Raw genomic sequence first — 20,109 nt, forward strand, 5'->3', positions numbered from 1 at the left:
GGCAAGGAGGAAGACTGCCTTCAGTTCCTTCCAAGCTGTCGGAAAGGATCTAAGGAGATTCTCTGCCGAAGAGCAGTTTTACCCTGCGGTTAAACTGAGCTCTCACATCAAAGCAGTTATACATTTTGGAAAGACGATAAAAAAAAAAAAAAAATAGTTCACAAATTCATGGCATTCACTCACGTGGAAGAACGAAAGGGGAGTATCTGATAAGGAGGAGCATCTTCTGAGGGGGAGTATCTGGTGTGTGGGGAGGTGGAGTATCTGATGCAGGGGAGAATCTGATACAGAGGAGTATCTGCTGAGGAGGAGTATCTGATGCAGGGAGTATCTGATACAGAGAAGTAGCTGATGAGGAGGAGTATCTGATACAGAGGAGTATCTGCTGAGGGGGAGTATCTGATGCAGGGGAGAATCTGATACAGAGGAGTATCTGCTGAGGAGGAGTATCTGATGTAGGGAGTATCTGATACAGAGAAGTAGCTGATGAGGAGGAGTATCTGATACAGAGGAGTATCTGCTGAGGGGGAGTATCTGATGTAGGGAGTATCTGATACAGAGAAGTATCTGCTGAGGAGGAGTATCAGATGCAGGGAGTATCTGATACAGAGAAGTAGCTGATGAGGAGGAGTATCTGATACAGAGGAGTATCTGCTGAGGGGGAGTATCTGATGCAGGGAGTATCTGATACAGAGAAGTAGCTGATGAGGAGGAGTATCTGATGCAGGGAGTATCTGATACAGAGAAGTAGCTGATGAGGAGGAGTATCTGATGTAGGGAGTATCTGATACAGAGGAGTAGCTGATGAGGAGGAGTATCTGATACAGAGGAGTATCTGCTGAGGAGGAGTATCTGCTGAGGGGGAGTATCTGATACAGAGGAGTATCTGCTGAGGGGGAGTATCTGCTGAGGAGGAGTATCTGCTGAGGGGGAGTATCTGATGCAGGGGAGTATCTGATGTAGGGGAGTATCTGATGCAGAGAGCATCCGATATGAAGGAGTATGAGATGCAGGGGAGTATCTGATGCAGGGGAGCATCTGATTCCGGGGAATATCTCAACACTGAGAAATACTTGTCGCCGATACGACAAGGCAAGCTAAAGGAAAAGGGCAGACAAAGAAAACCCTGGAAATAAAGAGCTGGCACTCAGGTGGATCATTCGTCCTACAGCCCAGAAAGGGGAACATGGGATCCATCCCACTAGTCTTCACAGCCTTCTTTAAAAGTCACCCCAGAGCGAAACATTTAAGTAAAAAGTACTCGGTTTCTAATTTCTTTTTATTCGTCTGGTGTGGAAAAAAAAAAAAAAAGTCCTAACCAATGAAAGAAATTTGGAGGAAACTAACAGAAGGCTTACCTCACTCTATAAAACGGTCAATGTTAGGGAGGTCTCAGGCGGGTTCAATGCACTTTGCAAACGGCCCAGAGTTTCCCCTCAGGGGAACTTCAGTGGGGTCGATATTCGAATGACTTTGTGGTGGCCGGCTTTGCACATGACACCGGAAACCCCTAAGGGCCATGGAGAAGGCAAATGCAGGTCCCCTCTGGATGCAGAACTCATTGTCAGTCCACATCATCTACCCGGCAGGGAGACGGGTGCACACATGTCAAAATTAAAACAGAGCATCCGACTGGAGCGCAGGTGTGAATGGGACAGGCCGGCTCCCGGGGGCGGCTCTGTCCTCCCCTCCCGAGGGCCGTCTTCCGACAGGGGCAGCAGGCAAGGCTGGGAACGCCGCTGCGGATGTCAGAGCTGCTCTTCCCGCCCAGCTTCTATTTCTCCAGAAGAGTCCGCTGAACTGCCCAGGACAAGGAGACAAGAAGATATTTTTACCAGGGTTTTTTTTTTCCTGCTATTTCCTAAAGTCATCCTAAATCGCAGAACGCCCGTCTTTAACCCTGAAATGTTTTCATAATTTAAACAATTTCCTCTCTACCCGATTCTGCACCTGCTTGGGAGGATTTTTGTACCAGTGACCACAGAAGGTGACAAAAAATTATATCTCGGAAGGTGCACTTTTAATCTTTGCTGCACCCCAGCCAGCTGCTGACTCTCTGGCCACGCATTAACGGGGGTGGGGGGCGGTGCCCGCTTGGAAAATTATCCTAATTGATAGTTAAAGAGAGTCTCCAGCATCGCTAGGTCTCAACTGAAGCTTCAAGCTCCAGTTTGTACATCACTCTCCCAGAAGGAATCCCCTTGAAAGCAAGGAGACACCAAGAAACACATCCGATGCCATAAACCCGATCTGAGAACGGGGTTGGGGTTGGGGGGGGCAGGATGGTGGGGCCGGAGTGCGGTTGGAGGAAGCAGAACAGACAGACCGACGGGCGGGTGATGCTCAGCATCCCCTCTTACCGGCTGGCTCGGCGTTGGTGCTGTGATGGTTTTCCATGTTGACGTCCCCTTGCTCGGCTGGAAGCAAGCACAAGAGGGTGAATACAAAGATAACACACCCTGGTCGTCATTCGTGGGCCGAACCGGCCCCGTGCCCTCCTCCCCAACCCTCCCCTCCGAAAGCCAAGTGAGTGAGCAGGAGGAAGACACCGCCACCCAGGAAATCAGAGCTCCAGGGGGGGCCTCGTGGGGTCCCCATTGCTCGCTCCTGGGTTGTCTTTCCTTTAAGTTCCAAATTGCTACTGCAAAATTTTTTAAAACACACATCGACGCCGACACGGCCATTCCCACACACGTTCTCCAAGGCATCCGGCATTGAGGAGACAGAATTCCAAACTCACGAGAGATGCACAGACGAGATGCATTTATCTCCTTCCTGCTACGGGACGGGTAAACGGTGCACTTTCAACACGAGAGGGACCTGGGTGAGCTCACCAGATGCGTGACTTTTTTCCCCCCGGTCACAAAGCTTGCATCTGTATCGAACCGCGGTTAGAACGCCTTTGGCGAGCAAACTCGCGGCACGGCTTTGAATCCGGGCCACAGGAAAACGGCTGGCAATCCGGGTGAGGTTGATTCCCTCATCCGTAACCCCCGCCCCCAACCACGAAGCGAGACCCCCTTTAGACACCAACATTCTAAGATTAAAAAAAGAAAGAGGAGAGCGTCGGAAGAGTTCCGTAAAAGCATCGCACGGCGGCGACCGTGCACGTCCCGTCTTCCCCTGGCGGGGCAGGCGGTGGGTCATCGCGACGGGCACATTTCAGGGCAAACTGTCATGGCAAAAAGTCCTAAATTTGCTTTCATTTCACAGGGCAACTAATTTTCCTACCAAAAAAAAAAAAAAAAAAGAGCAAATGGAAACAGCAAAGGTGGTCGTTCTAACAGGGTTGAGAAATGCTCCATCAAACCTGGCTGTCCAGGGGGTAAAAAAAAAACAACTCATTGAAATCAACAAAGCATTGCAAGGCCAAAATCCACTGGTGGCAAAATTTATTTCCAATGAGTGGGAGGCATCTTTTGTTGTAAACACTGAATAGACATTTGGGGGGAGGAGGGCGGTGTTCGTACTCCATATTTTGGCATTGGCGTCACAAATCCCCGGCATCCGGGGAGAATATTCTGCAGGGACAGGTTTGGGGCTGTGCCTTCCAGGGAGCGAGGTGCATCCTGGCACGGGAGAGGTCTCCACCCTCTGGGAGCAGGAATTAGATTCAGAATACGCTTGGGGAAGGGAGCAATAATGTGGCACCGTCATTGGCTGTATTAAAATGCAGCTCTGTCTCCAGGACGGTTTTCCAAGAACCCCCAAGGCTCTGGCTGGTGGGGACCACTCTTAGCTGGAGCTGATGCAGCCCCGGCAAGGCCAACGTTGCAAAGGGAGGGAGCAGATAGGAGCCTTGTGGTTGAGGATGCTCAGCCGGACCCCCGCCCCCCGACCTCCCAGAGGAGACCTGTGCCAGCCCCGGGGACCCAAGCAGCCACCCCCAACGCCGTGCATCCCAAAGACGAGAACAGGTTCCCAGAGATCCACCCTCCATGCCGCCAGCTTCAGCCTTCAAAACTTAGAAGGTCGAACACGCCGCATCTCACGATAAGATAAAGCAATTCACGTGTTTTTCTTTTAGGCTCAGCGTCATTCGTAGCTGTGAGAGCAATGCCAGCAATGGTGGCTCAGGCCGGTCTCTATGCTGGGGAAATACTTGTGCATATGCGTAAAACACACTTGGGGCCACGGCAGGCCCCCATCTTTACGTCATCCTGAGGGCGACGGTTCCCTGCTCGCAGGGATGCGCAAGGATGCAAGGATTCTCAGCCGTTCACAAGATCCGGCCGCCCACCACTTCTCCCGATTGACCTTAAAAATGTGAAGATGGTGAGATTTGAGGGTTATTCCTAAATATGTGGGGTTTTTTCCACCCCTGAGACTGGGAAGTTCCCATATTTGGAAAAACTGACCAGAGAGAGAGAGAGAGAGAGAGTTAGGAACTGCTTTCATGGGAAGTGCAGTGATAAATGCAACCTAAAAATGCAGGGGCTGTGAAATCGGAGGGTTAAAAATTGCATCGGTGGCATGAAGAGATGGAACCTTATAAGCGGAGCTGGCTTCATCCCAGGACACTGCAGGGAGGGTGGTGGCCACCCGGTGCCCTCCATCCTGAGTTACTGGCAAGGATGGACTCGACGGGGACAAACCCGATTAATACATGGAAGCCGCCCACTCCGTTTCTTCCTGTCGGATTTAATTAAAAAGAAATCTGCATCTCTCGTCATTTTCTGAAGCAACCCGCGCCTTCCTACGACATAACAAGCTGCCATGCGTCGAGAAGGGAGAAAACGCAACAGAAGTCAAGGTACGGAATCCGCTCTGGGAGAAGCACAAATCCGTGGCAATCGAGCACAAGAAAAGGACAGACGCCAAGGTTCGCTTTAGACGGGAAGATCTCGCAGCCCGCACAGGGTTTTCTGCTCGTGCCTATATCTTCTACGCGTCTGAAACGGAAGATGGAAAAAGAGAAAAGAAAGTAAACTTCCGAGAGGTTTGCTCCGGGGATGAGCCAAGGCCCCAGGCAGCAGCCACGAGCTGTTAGAAAGACGTCCTCGGGGCTCAGGAGGAAAGCGACAGGCGTTTAAAGAGCGAAATGCAGCGGGAAGCTGGAATCCGACGTGGACCCCAAAATTAAGGAGGGGACAGAGGGAGGGGATAAGGTAGGACACACCAGTAGCTCATTTCACCAAAACCCCAAGACACAGCCATCAGCCAACAATGCTCCAAACGGGGCGGGGGGGGGCGGACGTGCGTGAGCAACAGGAATCAGCCGCCACGCGCACGGCAAGACGCCTTGTCCACATCCAACGACAAAAGCCAGATGCGCTCTGGCAAAGCAGGCCAGGCTCCGTGTCACCCGTCACCGGAACCAGTTACTCAAAGCCAGCACGCTGAAACGCAAAGACGCCCATGGACCACGACGCCGTGTCCGAGACGGCATTAATGAGCCAGCACGCCTGCTGGAGACTAACGTTGCCGCCCATTCAACAGACACTACGCGTTTCAATACCCTGACCAGGTCCGGAAAATCAGGCTCCCCAAAAACGTCCACTATTGCAGAATAATGGTTTCCCCAAAGCATGGTTTCTTTAAGGATGGAGCAGGCTGTGGCCACGCCCTTCCTAGGAAATGTCCAAGCTCGCAATTTCAGATGGGCTCGCACATCCTAAACGTGACCATCACAGGAGGAAAACCCATAAAACAGTCCTGCACACACCCCAAAGGTTCTAGGATCTTTATGCTCCCCGTTCCTGGATTCCACATTTCAATTCTACCTGTGTTCATAAAAACGCGTCACCGAGACAAACACTGAATGCATTTTATAATACGGGTCTTTAAAAGCGGAATGTCTATCCGTGGAGTCAAGAAAATACTCTTCTGCGTTAAGAGTCTTGGTCTTCTAGGACGATAGCACCTAATTTTCTTTGTGTTAACGCTGTGCATTTTACCGGCTGGAGACCAAAGTGTCTAATTTTTGAAGTCACAAGTACCAGCTTCCTTCCCTGGTGAAGGTTTGCCCTTTGCCTTCTGCGTCTACATAAGCTCGAGATCATGACCCCCATAAAAACCAGGAAGAAAACTCAAGACTTCAAGTTGCACCTCAAGCAAATTCAGCCCAAGAAGAAGACAAGATGGTAGACAAGATTCTAGGGAAATGAATTTAGCTCCTCAGTAGCATAAGTTGAATCCTGGACTGTCTTGAACCAATTCTTCAGAAAGGATGCTTTTATTTTGGAAAATGGTCGGTTCAACTATTTCTCCCCGAGCAGCTTTCCATTTTCATGCCCGCTTCTACTCCTGCAATGGACAGAGGGCTTCAACCAAAGACCGAGACTCAAGGATGGGGTTGGGTGGAATGGAGAGCACTTGGTTTTCCCAACTCTCGAATCCCATTTCCAAATATTGGGCGACGTCAAGTCTACTAGGATTCTTGGGTGCTTCCTGAATGCCTTGCTTGGCATATGAATGTGGACTAGCACCACAATATCCCAAAGGTCCTACACCCCATACACAAGGTAATAGAAACATTTTTGCAATTCCAGAATCCAACGGGGGTTCAGCTACAGATGTTTAGAAAACTTGCCACGCATCCTTCCCTAGTTCAACACGCCTTTCTCCTGGCTGAGCACCATGCTCTGAGTTGAGCATCTTCAGAGAGGGGAAAAAAGGTAATTGAAAAGGAGACACGAATTCATTTTAACCTATTCATTTAACCTCTCTGCTATTTCTAGGAAAAGCAAGAGGAGATAGGTGTTTGGTGCCTGGTTACATGTGGGAAATGAGATGCCACTGGGCACCCTTATCCTCTATGACAAGAGGAGGGAGCTTACTTTAGGCCTCTGAATCCAAAGGCTGTAAATAGCGTTTGTGGACCTCGAAGTTTGGAATGATGGAAGAGGAAGGGTAACCCCCATCCCTGTGGTCTATCGCCTCCATCAGCATCCGGTCAAACCTTTTGGGAATTTCCCCAGAGGCCTCAGGAAGTGGTCCTTTAGGCGGATGAGGTCAATGGCTAACTATGAATAAGGACTTAAGATCATCTTCAGGATGAGAAGTTCAGACACCAGAAGGCTCCTCGAAGAAGGAGGGGTATCCACAGTCCATGAGACGCCCTCCCCCCCCACAAACCACATCGCAGCCCCCTCTTTGTTAGTCCTGCAGGAACGAAGACAAGATGGAGACAGAGCCTTCCAAAGATGCATGCACATCAGCCGCGTTCAAAATAAGTAGAAGTCACTGACATCAGGGCAGATCCTAAGGAATTTAGGGACTTTTGCAAACAACGTCTCAAAACGCCCAAGGAGGGAGTTCCAATCACTGGTAAGAGTGACCTTCTCCATATTCCATATTCCTCTATAAGTCGTATCTCCCATCCAAGAACCTTCCTTAGTAAAAAGGGAATCTGCTGCCCTGTGTTTCGATTTTAATTCACTTGGGTGGAAAAAACAATATGGCGGCCCCCTGGCCATGGCTCTTCTCCCAGTGATGAGGATGATGGTGCCTCTAGACAAAGACGAAGAAATCCTAAGAGCGAACGTTTCTTCAACACTCACTCTCTGCCAGGCAACCTGTCAAGACTTTCACACACGACCTTATTGACCCACACAAAAACTCTATGGCGTATGGACTATCATCTCCCCCTCTATGGATGTAAAATCTAAAGACCGTGACCATGAGTAACCTGCACATAGTTTACACCGCTGAACACAGGACGGCGCCGGGATCGAAGCCAGCCAACCTGATCCCAGCATTTTCCAGCGATTTCACAAACTATCAGCCACCTTCCACGTGTTTCATGCCAACCTGAGTTCTGCTTGGGTTTAGTTTTTTTTTTTTTTTTCTTTTTAAGAAAGCACAGTTTTCAGTTAGTGAGGCACAAGGAGAAGGAAGCAGGGGAGAAGCCTTACCATTCTCTTTGAAACACAACTTCTTTTTCTGGTAGGCAATAAAGCTAGAGATGGCTCCGGCCACAGCGACCACGACGGCCCCCACGATGCCGGGGACCACCCCGGGGGAGTCGGCTGTGGGGAGAAGCACAAGGCAGTGTGACGGGGAGGGAAGACCACTCAAGGAGAGGACACCACAGGGCAGGGTCTCCAGCTTGCAGACAGCAGACGGTGGCACTTCCCGGCTTCTGCGATCACGCGAGCCAATTCCTTCTAATCTCTCTCTTTCTTTTTATCTACATGCATCCCGTTGGTTCTATTTCTCTGGAGAATCCTGACTCACACACACAGCATCCCCTCTCAATCCCATTGAGCAATTTCCCTCCAGCGGAGCAGGCAGCAAGAGGGGAAGAGAGGGACCCCGGGTCTCAGACGCTCTGGTCTGGCTGACCAGAGCCCTGGGGCCATCTATGTCCGTTTTTCCGATGGAGGCAGAGACTCAAGTGGAAGCAGCTTGCTCGAGAATATGGAGTAAAAAGGACAGAGCAGGATCCCAACCAAGGAGTGCCTGGTGCTGGGACGTATGCCACCACTTCCACTGAGGTTCCCTGCAGACGTGTGGTAGAGACAGCGGGGTGACCGCCATGCACAAAGCTTCCCAATGGGTATTTGAGGTCCAGCTCTGAGGTCCACAGAATAGCATCCCTCCGCCCACACTTATAGACTGAGCACCCAGGATCTGCTAAGCAGCGTTCCTGGTCGTGGGTTACCGGGAACAAAGACAGACAGCATCCTAGTGGGTTGAGGGCACAGGACGTGCCTCGGGTAGGTGACCGCAGGAGGTGGTCCCTCTGATTCGGTAGCTCAGGGACGACCTTTCGCATAAGGTGATGCCGAAAGGGGGGCCGGAATGAGGAGAGGGAGCGAGCCTCAGGAAGATGTGTAGGAAAGGCTACAGGTCGCGGGCAGGACACCCGACATCGGGCATTAAAATCGGATCAGCCCATAGGATAGTAGTTTCGAGCTAAACTGGAACATGGTGGCATTTCCTCTGAGGACACGTGGACAATGCCCAAGGGTCCGGGAAAGAATTCCAGGTGATCCATGCTACGCGGACATTGACGTCCACGAAACAAAACCCCACCCTTTTAAATTGACCACATGCTTATGAGCGTCTACCCCGTGGAGACGTAAGAAACCCTTCTCCCTCCCTCGATGTGCTGTGGGCAATCCATGTGCAATGCTTGCACAGTCTTCGTACGGAACAAGGTGATCTGCCACATGACTAAGCTTTTGGGGACAATCCCTAAAACCACGGAGCCACTCAGACAACACGTCCTCTTGCCTTTATTCGGGGACCAATGTCCGTTAGTGGAAAACGAAGAGAACTTCCCAATTCTAGCTGCCATATTTGAACCCTAAGCGTTTCCCCAGATAGAAAAGTCTTAGCTTCCCCAAGAGGAAGAAAAACAAATACTTTGCTGGGTGTCAGCAAAAACATCGCTTCTAACACCGACTGCCGGTGGTTGCTTTTGCCCTGCTGGACTTCAACGTACGCAAATCAGGGTCACATCGTAGAAAAGACGCTTCAGGCTTGGCCAACCCTCCTGATAAAGCCACGTATCCAACAGAAGCTAGAAATGAGGAGTCCAAGAAGGATGGCCCGAAATAAAAGTGCTAGGCGTAAATCTTCTTGGGGCATTTCCTCCTGAGTGGCCTTCTTGTTCCAGGCAAGGATGACGAGCAAATCATCACCTCTGCAAGGAGAGCTTAAAATCCAAGATCGTCACCTTCAAAATGGCAAATCCATAAAATCAAGGGACGCTGCTCGCGTTTCTCTTTCCAAGATGATTCATCACACGTTCTAAGAATTTTTTTCTCCAAGAACTTTAAGAACGTTTCGAGACTACTCATCACACATTGAAGACTCCGCGTCTTAACGTTGACCAAAACGGCAGAGAGATGTTAAAAATCTTTGCCCGAATAAATAGCTCATCTGCCAAAGAAAATGCTTAAAACGAGCGATTCGGCCAGAAGCAACGCGGAAGCGTGACCCGCAAATTTTTTTTAGGGACACGAGATACCAAAAGACGAAGCTACCGTCCTTCCTTCCTTTTTTCTTTCTGTCTCGTCTTTTAGTTTTTAAAGGAATTCTTTGAATGCTTATTTTTCTTATCCCTTATAAGGGAACGGTTTGTGAAAAAGGAGAAGTGAGATAAACCATCTGTTCTTCCATGTCAAGAATACAACCAATCTTAGCAGCCAGGGGGATCTACAGTCACGGCTCCAACCTCCTCATTTTCTTTGCTCAAGGACAAGAGGGAACCCAGGATCCGGCATAATGGGCTTCTGTGCCCAAGATCTGCTAGAGGAACGGATCTCACCACGTGTGGGGATGAGGTTGACCGGGGGGCCTGGGGACCAGACTATCAGGCTCGCATGCCAGCATCTGTGGGTCACCAGGCGGGGCACTTTTTAGGGAGGGAGGCTGAACTGAAAATGCGGGTCATGTCAGCACCCACTTGCTGGACATATGGGGAAGGCCTCAACCGGCTACGTCAGCCACGCTCTTGAACACACGTGGCACGGAGAACCACGCCTCGTGCCAGGATCTGTAGGAAGACGATGCAGATGCCAAGCGGCAGGTCAACCACGGCATCCCCCTTTTCTCGACAGCGTGTACAAGAAGCCCCAAAGGTCATAGACCCGGTGTCCGTACCTTGCTCCCCGCTGCCGTGACCCTGGCCTCCATGGCCACCGCCACCTCCACCACCTGCTGCAAGAGAGGAACAAAAGCTTGTTGACAAATCGCATCGGGAAGATTTTTGGGAAAGGAAGGCTCATACCAAGGACGAGCTCCTGTGACCCTGAGTTGGGAAGGTATCTTAACAGAAACGACCATGGGACGGACTGATGAGGCCACTGAATACCACGGAGCCCTTTTCCTCCGTTGAGTGGGGACACCCCGCTCTGCTGAAAGCATTGTCCATCTCGCTCCCATTTGTCTGAAAACCAGGCTCAGACCGCTCCTCCCACGGCAGGTTCCAGAAGACCCAGCGAGTCCTGGATGCCTCAGGGATTCTGTCCCATGAGCTCGGGGAGCATCCCAGCCAGGGCCCTGGAGCCCACCGGAGACCCCGCCCATGACTGTGGGTGACCCAAGGTACATTCCTGTTGGCTCCCAGGACATACAAATATATATTAAGATAAACTATAAATACAATAAATAAACATGAGCATATTGTAATTATTATAAACATCTACGATTATCGTTATGATCCGCTAGAGGAGAGGTCTGAGAATCACCCTCCATCCCCATGGGAAAGGAGGGGAGTTCCACCAACTGTGAACACAGCTCCCAGGGGCCAGTCTCACGGTCCACACCCCAGATGCCTCTGCAGAAGGCAGAGCTCGCAAGAGATTCTCAGGCAGCCGGCGCTGACTTTGCTGACGGCCGAGACTTTGGACCGTGCTGTGATTCTGGAGAGGATGACGGTCATGGGGGACGGAGGGAGGAAAGAGACAGGGGAAGGGTTCGATTTACCTCCACCTGAATCCCCATCAACGAGGTCGGCATCTGAAAATCCACCTAGAAGGAAAAATACGGCGTCAGCTGTCGTGTTGGAATTGTTGGCGGTTGAGGGCAGGGAGGGTCTTGACGTCTGGGAGTAAAGGAAAACACCACGAGAATCAAAAGTGGATCTGGGGAGACCCGCAAAGCCACTACCTTACGGAAGAAATCTTTCCAGTATGCAATTACGACGAATGCCCACTCCATTTTAAAACTCCTAAAATCGGTCTTACCAAAAACGCTGCTCCTAAACCTTGAAAAGATGACCTCAAATGAAACGGAAAAGTGCCTGTCCATCTTTGGCACGAATAGCCATAAAACAGTCCTAAAGGGATCTACCTGGTTCAGACTCACCGCAAGGATGGCCCTAATTTTTCACCCTCCTCATTGAGGGGGTGCAATGTTCTGCCCACCCCATGACCCTGGACTCAGCCAGGTGACTTACTCTGGGCAACCGGATGTGAGCAAAATGCAGACAAAGAGATACTTAAACAATAGCCTCTATGGGGCTGGGGCTTCCGCCCCTTGAGAATGAACCCACGGAAGGCGGGTGTAACGATGCGAGACACACAGGAGGAAGACCCCTGTCAGCCCAGCTGAGGCCACCCCGGAGAAGTCCAGCCCGGAAGACCCACCAGCTGACCACAGATACACACGAGGACCAAGCCCGAATCAGGCAAGTCCAACCCAGACTCGTCAGACGCACCAATTTTTAAAGTTCTAAGCCACTGGGCTTGAGGATGGTTTGCCAGACGCCAATAGCCAGCGGATACGCCCCCAATTTCACCCATCAGCTTAAGAGAACCTAGCATGACTAAGTAGAATTTATTCCATGAATGCAAAGGCGCATTTTCTCTAAAGACATCCTTCAATACCACGTGCCATAGTCATGGGTTAAAATTTTGAAAAAATGACCACCCGTGTGGATGACCACATGCCCTGATTTATTCCTGTTTAGGAAAAGAAAGGGAATTGCAATAGAAAGATAGTTCCTGAAATAAATATCAAATTTTTTTTTTTTTTTAAAAAAACGGCAATTTTCTTTTCTGTAAAGGTAAACCTCTTTGGGTTTTTGCTTCAAAGTCAGGAATGACAAAAGTCTCCTCTCTTCTTCCATATTTAACGCTGTCCTGGGTTTTCCAGCCAAGGCAGCATGATACAAATACAAGGAAATTGTAAAGAGAAGATATAAACATGAAAAGGGAAAAGATGAAAAAAATCATTTGCAAATAACACGACAGTCTTCTTAGAAAAGATAAGAAATGAAGGGAAAACTATTAAAAGTTACCAAGGGATCATCCTTAAGTAGTTACTTAGGAAAAATGTACAAAATCTGCTCCATATTACTGAAATAATGAGACAAAATGGACATAAAAATGCATTCATAGAAACAAATAAAAACAGGGAGGAAATTTACAATACATTTAAATATCCGAAGGAGAAAGAGTCACATAGAATTGAATCCCAAGGAAAAAGCTCAATTTTGCCAATATGTCAGCACGCCATGAATCAGTTTACAGTGGTGAACAATTCAAAGGAAAATAAAAAGAAGGTTTTCTTTTTTCCAAGAGGGGAGAGGGACAATGACAAAATGATTCCAAAGTCGAAACGAAAAAATAAAACAGCCACAAGCCAGCAGTGGAGCCACACAAGCATAAAAGACGCCACAAAGATTTCGAGTCTTGCTTGTCAAAAAACAACGTTAGAAACATTCAAAGGCAAAAAAAAAAAAAAATAAGCGGGAAAATATTTTCATAATAAACGTTTGAAAATAATATCCATAAAGAAACGAGGCAGGCTTATAAACATAAAAGGAAATGCTGGATATCTTAAAAGTATAAGAACAGACATCCCAAGCCACCCAAACAGCCCAGAAAAACTATAAGTGGTCACTTGACGCCCTGAGTTTTCTTTTAAATTTCAGAAATAAACACGCGAAACCAGGACAAGAGTGGCTGAACGTTTTCCACGATCTACAATGACACATCGAAGGACGAAGGGGACACGTTCCGAGAAATGTGTCTCTAGGCCATGTCATCGTGGTGCGAACATCATAGCGTGAATCTACACAACCCGAGCTGGTCTAGCCTCCTACGCACCTAGGCTGCATGGGATTAATCTTATGGGACCACCAGCGTCTATGCGGTCCGTCACGGACCGAAATGTCGTGATGCTGTGCACCGCTGTATCGGACAAGGGTTTGCCGGTGGTGATAACCAGCATGGGTGATGCTGTGAAGACGTGGACATTTGCACACACAGCTGGACAGACGCGGGTCAACTGGTACGATTCTGCCAACAATTGTGTAAAAACGTCAAAAACTGAAGGGGGTTCACCCACACTCCCCGAAACAATTTGACTTCTAGCAATCTCTTTTGGGGAATAATAATAATAAAAAAAAAAAAGCACGCATGTGCAGATGGCTTAAATTTGCTTTGCAATTCATCGTTCTAAAATATCAGAAGAATCATAACCTTTTCAAAATGAGAGATTGGTTACGATAGCATTTAATTGCCATCGAAAGTTCGATGATAAAACTATTAAGTGATACGAGGAAATGTTGATGGAATATTAACAAGCAAAAAATAATGTCATGACTATATGAACAAAAGATAGACACTTTTACTTAAAATTTGTTTAATTGAAATTGACAGATATACTACTGGACAGAATAACATCAAAATGTGGACAGTGGTAGAACACGCAGTATTTATATTTTTCTGTGTTAAAAATTAAACCAAAGAAACCCACTCAAAATGTGAAGTTCCAACAACCATTCAATTCACTGAACTGGTGTTGGCCAAATTACTCTACCACGATGTGTCGGAAAAAGGCAAAAAGCTTTAAAAAACAGTAGCTTCTCTACAGAGAATGCACAACGTGGATCCTTCTCTCCACATTGATTCCATATATTTGAACTCTTGCATTTCCTTTTTTCAAGGTTCCATAAAATCTTGGAAGTATAATCAAGTTAAAAATCAAATCTACTCAAAAAACATCTTTTTGGAAACCGCCTTCCCCTGCTGGGAAATTGGCGCGACCTTGCACAGAGGGTCCACCGTGAGGAGCACCTGCCAATCTCCCCTCAGCGGAGGGGGAAACCGCTGTTCTCTGGAAAACACACCGAGGGCCTTCGGGGATCGGGGGGGAGTCTTACCAGAAGATCCAGGCTGGTTGGGGTTTGGAGGAGGTCGTGGCTTGGGTGGGGCGGGTGGCGCAGGGTCATCTGCAAAAGACGAGAGTTGCAACGATGAGCTCTTCGCCGTCAAGAAAACAAAACACCCATTTGCACACCGAGGGTTTACCAAACAGAAATCGGAGCGCGTCCTTTCTCACGGTGGGCGTACCCACACACGCAGCCACCTGCCAGTTTCTTTCCATCGCCATCCAGCGGGAACACTTCACCTCACCTATTTCCGACACAAACTAAAAGCAGGCGTGCGGACCACTGACAGAGTTTTCGGGGCCCAGGGCAAAATGGAAACGCAGGGCCCCTTGCTCAAACGGTATGAACAATTTCAATATGGCGGCCACAGAGCATTCAACCAAGGATGGGGCTCCTTCCGAGTGAGCGACCACACAGGTCCCGCGCCCACGAAGCCAGCGCTGGCGAGACCACTCATGACTGCTTCGTGGATTTTTATGTTGATTACATTTTACCTAAAAATATATTTTTAGGGAGGAGGCTGGAGGGAAGAAGCAAGAATCCCAATTATCATGGTGGTCGCACCGTGTCATTCTTTTTATGTCTTCAGGCACAATGTAGAAATATGCTTGTTTCTGTCTTGTCCGGTTGCGGTCAATGGGAATCCTCATCAGATGTTGATATTTTGGAAAATTGTTTATTAGTAGAAAACCTTTTTTTTTTAATTGATTTATCCTTGTGGTCCTACAACATCTCCGAGAGCCTGTGTTCAGTCGGTAGCTAATAACAGTTGACACCCCATAAGCCTGGTGCCCACTGCCGATGACAAGGACAAACTGTGTCAAGCACTCTGCTTGACCGTAACCATTCTGCCAGAGGACGTCCTTCTGGGGGGTCAAATATAAGGGATGCCCAAAGTACAGCCACCTATTTTCTGAAAACGAATGAGAAGCAGACGCCACCACTACAGAGTTTAAAGAATGGGAAAACCCACAGTCCTGTGTCCGTCAACCTGAACAGCGGAGTCACAGAGGCGACAAGAAAGGAGGTTCAGTGTTGGTTTCGGTCAAGAGAAGTAGAGCGTGGGTGCATATTCCCAACTTTTTCGAGTTCAAAGGATGCAGGGAGAAAGAAGGTCTTTTAATTGGCAGTGGTTAACTGAACCCGTTAAGCTCGATCCTGAGTTCAGTCTACACAGGCTTAGAGTGTTAGCACATTCCACAGAGCCGAGCCCCACTCTGGCCCTCGGGACCGGCTCTCACTGAATTCCTCTCATTTCCTCCCTTCTTCCCTCTTCTTCTCTTCCTTCCCCTCCTTTTATAGCCCCACCGACAATTTAATTAACATCTTGCCTTCCCTAACCCCACCCGGGGAAACCCCTTTTCTGGAAATTCTGGCTCATTCTCAGTTCCCGCTGTTTCTCTGCACTTTTTATGACCGATAACGACTCCATAAAAATATGCTCCGTTGCTCTGTGCGTCTTGAGACCTTGAAATAAACGGAATCCCGCTTTCACCCACAACGAGAGAGAGAGAAGTCTCTTTGAAATGATCCTAATTTCACCATAATCACCCAGCCGGCCACAGAGGAAATTAAAACGAGGTACTCACTGCTTCCTCCACCCCCAAGGGCATCTTCCAAATTGAAGTCATCGTCTAGAGGAAGGGAAACCGGTCGTCAATGCCGAAATTCTGGGTGAACCCCTTACTCCACACAGACCGAGCTGGAATTCCAGCCCCGCCGGCCCATCACCGCCTCCCGGGACCTCCCACCCCACCATCACCCCTTCCCACGTGGTCCCCAACATATGCAAGGCGGACACGAAGAGGTCCGCGGCCAGATTTGCGATGGAGTGCACCTAAAAAAGCGGTTCTACTGACTCAACCAAAGGAGGCGACGATTGCTGATGCTTCCAGAGGTTGCCGCCTTAGTTTTCAGAACTTTTCAAGTTCTACCTACGTCTGGGGGGGGGGCACTTGGGTATCCGCCCAACGCAACGTACTGAGCTGTTCTGAAACCCGAGTGGGAGCACCGGCTCTGCCCCAAGGAGGGCGTGACGGTGCAGATTCCGCCGTTCAACAACGCCTTGTGCGGCATCCTCTGTGCGCCTGCACGGTCCCGAGACCGGGGTCCGGACCAGGCGGATGCTAAGTCCTTCACTCCGGAGATGACTTTCCACGGGGAAGCCCAATAACTAAATTCAGAACTAAATCGAACAGAACTATTCAAGTTAAAACAAACTCAGACAGGGATAAGAGCTGCATAACTCTGGGCATCAGTTTTACTCCCAGTGGCTAACCACCAATGGACGTGACCTTCGGGCAATTCCATTATACATCCTTGGTTCCTGACTTTTATCTAAAAAGATCAGTGACAAACAGCAACAACGTCCTAGACGCTGAGATCTGAGTTTGTGTGGGGCCGGGGGGGTGGGGGTTCCATGGGGGTCTCGGAGCCTAAAATTGTTTCTCCTAAGCACCGAGTATCCAAAAACAGGAATGGACACTCAAAGAAGAGCATCCAGGGGTGTTTTGCAAATGGCCCAAAAGCATCTCCCAGAGGCGTCAGCGTCCATTCCCTTACGGTAACCGTTGCACTTGACAGTGTCAACGATGTCACCATGCAACTCAGATATTAACCAGACCACATCTGCAGCCCCACGTTCCTCATCTTTATAGCTGTTGACATCTCGTCCAGCCCTTAGGGAAACTGAGGCACACGAGAACGATTTCTCGGCATGCTAGGAACGTTCGCTTCTTACCAGCACCGGGTTTTTTGGGGGGTGGAGGAGTCGGTTTCTTGTCATCCTCTAAAGAGAAAAGACAGTTCAGTCAGGAAAACTTGCAGTCCAACAGCCAATTCTCAAGCATCTTTTCCATTTCCCTAAAAACAGCCGGGAGAATGCTGGAAGCCTCGCTTTTCCTGACGGCTCAGGTAGCGGCCGAGGACGGGAAGACTCTTGAGCCCCGTAGGGCCCACGTCGACAGGAACAAAGGCTGACGTCGGCCACGGTTGACCCTGAGACCAACGCCTCCCTCCCACGTCACGAGGCCGATGAGGCTGTGCGCGAAGGAGGGGGCCAGCACAAAGACGACGTGGAGAGCCCCAAATCTGCCCGGGAGAAGGAGAGACGCGGGACCCCTGCTTGAAATACCATTCACCTTTATTATGTGGGACGCGCTCCTTGCTCCACGGAACCCTCACCCAGGGCCACCCCTCTGGGAACCGAAGCAGACCAAGTGGAGTTTGTAAGGACCAAGGATGCCCCCGACCACACGCATCTCTTCCCAGGGGCCGAGAAGGACTCCACCATTCAGAATAAGATTGTCCGCGTTGGTTCTTGGGGACTACTGTTTGTCCTCATCGTCCCAACTGAAGCCTTGTGCATTGGACCACAAGGAGTTTCAAAGATGTCCTGGGTTGAACACCGTGCCCCGCAAATTTAGGCAATATTTATGCCTTTGGAAATAGGGTCGTTGCAAATGGCGCTGGTTAAGATGAAGTCCTACTGGATTGGCATAGACCCTTAGAGGTCTGGTGCCCTTAAAAGAAGAAGGAAATCTGGATACGTGGAGACACAGACACAGAGGAGAAGCCACGTGAAGACGGCGGCAGAGACGGGAGGGAGGCGGCCCCCAGCCCAGGGACAGCGCCCCTCGCTCCCTGGTACCAAAGGGTGCCCACCGGGGACAGCCCCGTCCCCCAGGGCCTGGCAACTCTGCTCGGCATTGGTCACCACCACAGGGTGTGTGAATGATTTCCCGTTGAAATGTATTTACTACGTTCCAAGAAAATATTCATTGCACTCTCAAAAGCGGTTTTCCTAGCACTTACCAAGAAGGGCGTCTGACAAATCTAAATCTCCGTCTAAAAGAAAAAAGAGTCCGGTTAGAAATGAGGAAAGTTAAAAGTAAACTCGAAAATTAAGAAAACAGTAAAAAAAAAGAAAAAAAAAAAAAGCACAGTATTTTTGCCAGATTTTATAATGTTCGTGGTATGAAGCGGCTTTTAAAAGGCAGAATGCGTTGTGATTTCTCCTCTCATTCTAAATATTCACTGTCACGCTTCAAAGTAAGAACGTTAGCTCGTGTTTGAAACAATCGATGGTCTTAGAGTTTAGCAGCCATCAAAGTCGTGGGAAAACATGATAATTCTGCACGCGCGTTTCTTCTTTCAAAGGAGATCCTTGGAAATAGGTGAGCGACAATTTGCAATACACGATGGAAAAAACATGCAGAACGAATGCGTCCTTTTCATTAGCAACTTCTCTGGAATGACACAACCAAAGCACGCTTCTTGGAGAGGCCCCAGACAAACCCAGAAAACCGTGCAAATGTTTTTAATCTCTGCGTGTGGTGTGCATATGTGTATACGTGTGGCCTGTACGTGTGCATATGTGAATGCATGTGTGGCTGTGGTGTGTGCACATACGTGGAAGCGTGTCCCGTGGTTTGTGTGTGCACGCGTGTGGTTTGTATGTGTGCATCTTTACAGGCATGCGGCTTGTATGTGTGCATATGTGGCGGTGGGTGTGGCTGGTGTTTGCACACGGGTAGCTGTGGCATAAGTGTGCATATGTATAGTGTGGTTTATATGCATAAATACGTGCCAATACGTATCCGTGTGATCTGTGTACATATGTGCAGGTGTGTTGCGTGCCCGTGTGTAGACACGAGTTATGTGTGGTTTGTGTGTACGTATGTGCAGACGTGACTGTCAATGGGTGGGGTGTGTGTGTCCGCGTGTGGCTGTGTTTTCCAGTGCCTGTGTCAGGGCAGGGCGGGCAGCGGCAGCTCTCAGGCCGAGCCCGCGGTGGCCCCACACCAGCACCCACAGGGGGCTGTGCCCACAACCTCAGAGCCTGAAACGGCCGTTTCTGCACCTGCACACACGCCAGACCAAAAAAGAGCAAACACAGTGACAGCTCTTCCTGCCACAGGCGGCAGAGTCCCTGAGGCAGCAGGCGGGGATCAACTCGTCCTGGAGACCCCCACGGGCACGTGCTTTCGCAGCTCACGATACACACGTGCCGTCACGCACGTTCACGCAGAAGCCCACAGCGGTCTCCACTCCCTCTGTGCGCTTCCCCCAAAAATGACGGTGCCCTGAACTTTCCCAGAGGTTTGCCCTCCCTCGCCCCTGGGGTGACTCCTCATCCCGCGGGCTCGCCCGGGAAGTCAGGACAAGAGGCCTGAGACAAGGCAGTTCCAAGAGGGGACCACGTAGATTTGGGGGGGAAAGGGGGACTGAGAAAGAAGAAGCGGAGAGGGCTCTTCGGAATGCTAAAAACCGACCGCAACGTAAAATACAGCTCTTTACACGTAACCCTCCCAGTTCCTATGATTTTATCCTCATAAAGAGGATGGTCACGGACGGAACCACTGAGGAAACAAAATCAAACAGACGATCTCTTTGTATGGACTCATGTATGTATGTGCACGCATGTGAATATTGCATGTGGACATGTGTCTGATGTGCATGTGTGCATTGCATCGACCATGAGTGTGCATGTGTGTGCATTACACATGAGCATGTGTGTATGTGTGTGCATAGGTGCA

At 49.5% G+C, this 20,109-nt stretch overlaps 1 protein-coding gene across 5 annotated transcripts in view; it reads right to left on the reverse strand.

Moving 5' to 3' along the window:
- Positions 1 to 1,261: 1,261 nt before the first annotated feature.
- The window catches only part of CD99 (CD99 molecule (Xg blood group)), a 36,267-nt gene continuing 17,419 nt past the window's right edge, over positions 1,262 to 20,109 (reverse strand). Inside the window, exons 2-10 of one of the 5 annotated variants that reach the window (XM_046672705.1) lie at positions 18,386 to 18,416; positions 17,313 to 17,360; positions 16,162 to 16,206; positions 14,564 to 14,632; positions 11,380 to 11,424; positions 10,555 to 10,608; positions 7,857 to 7,970; positions 2,361 to 2,417; positions 1,262 to 1,800 (exon numbers count right to left, since the gene is read on the reverse strand). In XM_046672705.1, coding sequence (XP_046528661.1) covers positions 1,775 to 1,800; positions 2,361 to 2,417; positions 7,857 to 7,970; positions 10,555 to 10,608; positions 11,380 to 11,424; positions 14,564 to 14,632; positions 16,162 to 16,206; positions 17,313 to 17,360; positions 18,386 to 18,416 — 489 coding nt within the window. In that variant the 3' untranslated portion in view covers positions 1,262 to 1,774. Of the gene's footprint in view, positions 1,801 to 2,360; positions 2,418 to 4,620; positions 4,893 to 7,856; positions 7,971 to 10,554; positions 10,612 to 11,379; positions 11,425 to 14,563; positions 14,633 to 16,161; positions 16,207 to 17,312; positions 17,361 to 18,385; positions 18,417 to 20,109 lie in introns of those variants that run through there. The other 4 variants (XM_046672704.1, XM_046672708.1, XM_046672707.1 and 1 more) reach the window with 4 other exon arrangements.

The sequence above is a fragment of the Equus quagga genome, chromosome 10 (assembly GCF_021613505.1).
Source record: "Equus quagga isolate Etosha38 chromosome 10, UCLA_HA_Equagga_1.0, whole genome shotgun sequence".
NCBI classification, from domain to species: Eukaryota; Metazoa; Chordata; class Mammalia; order Perissodactyla; family Equidae; genus Equus; species Equus quagga.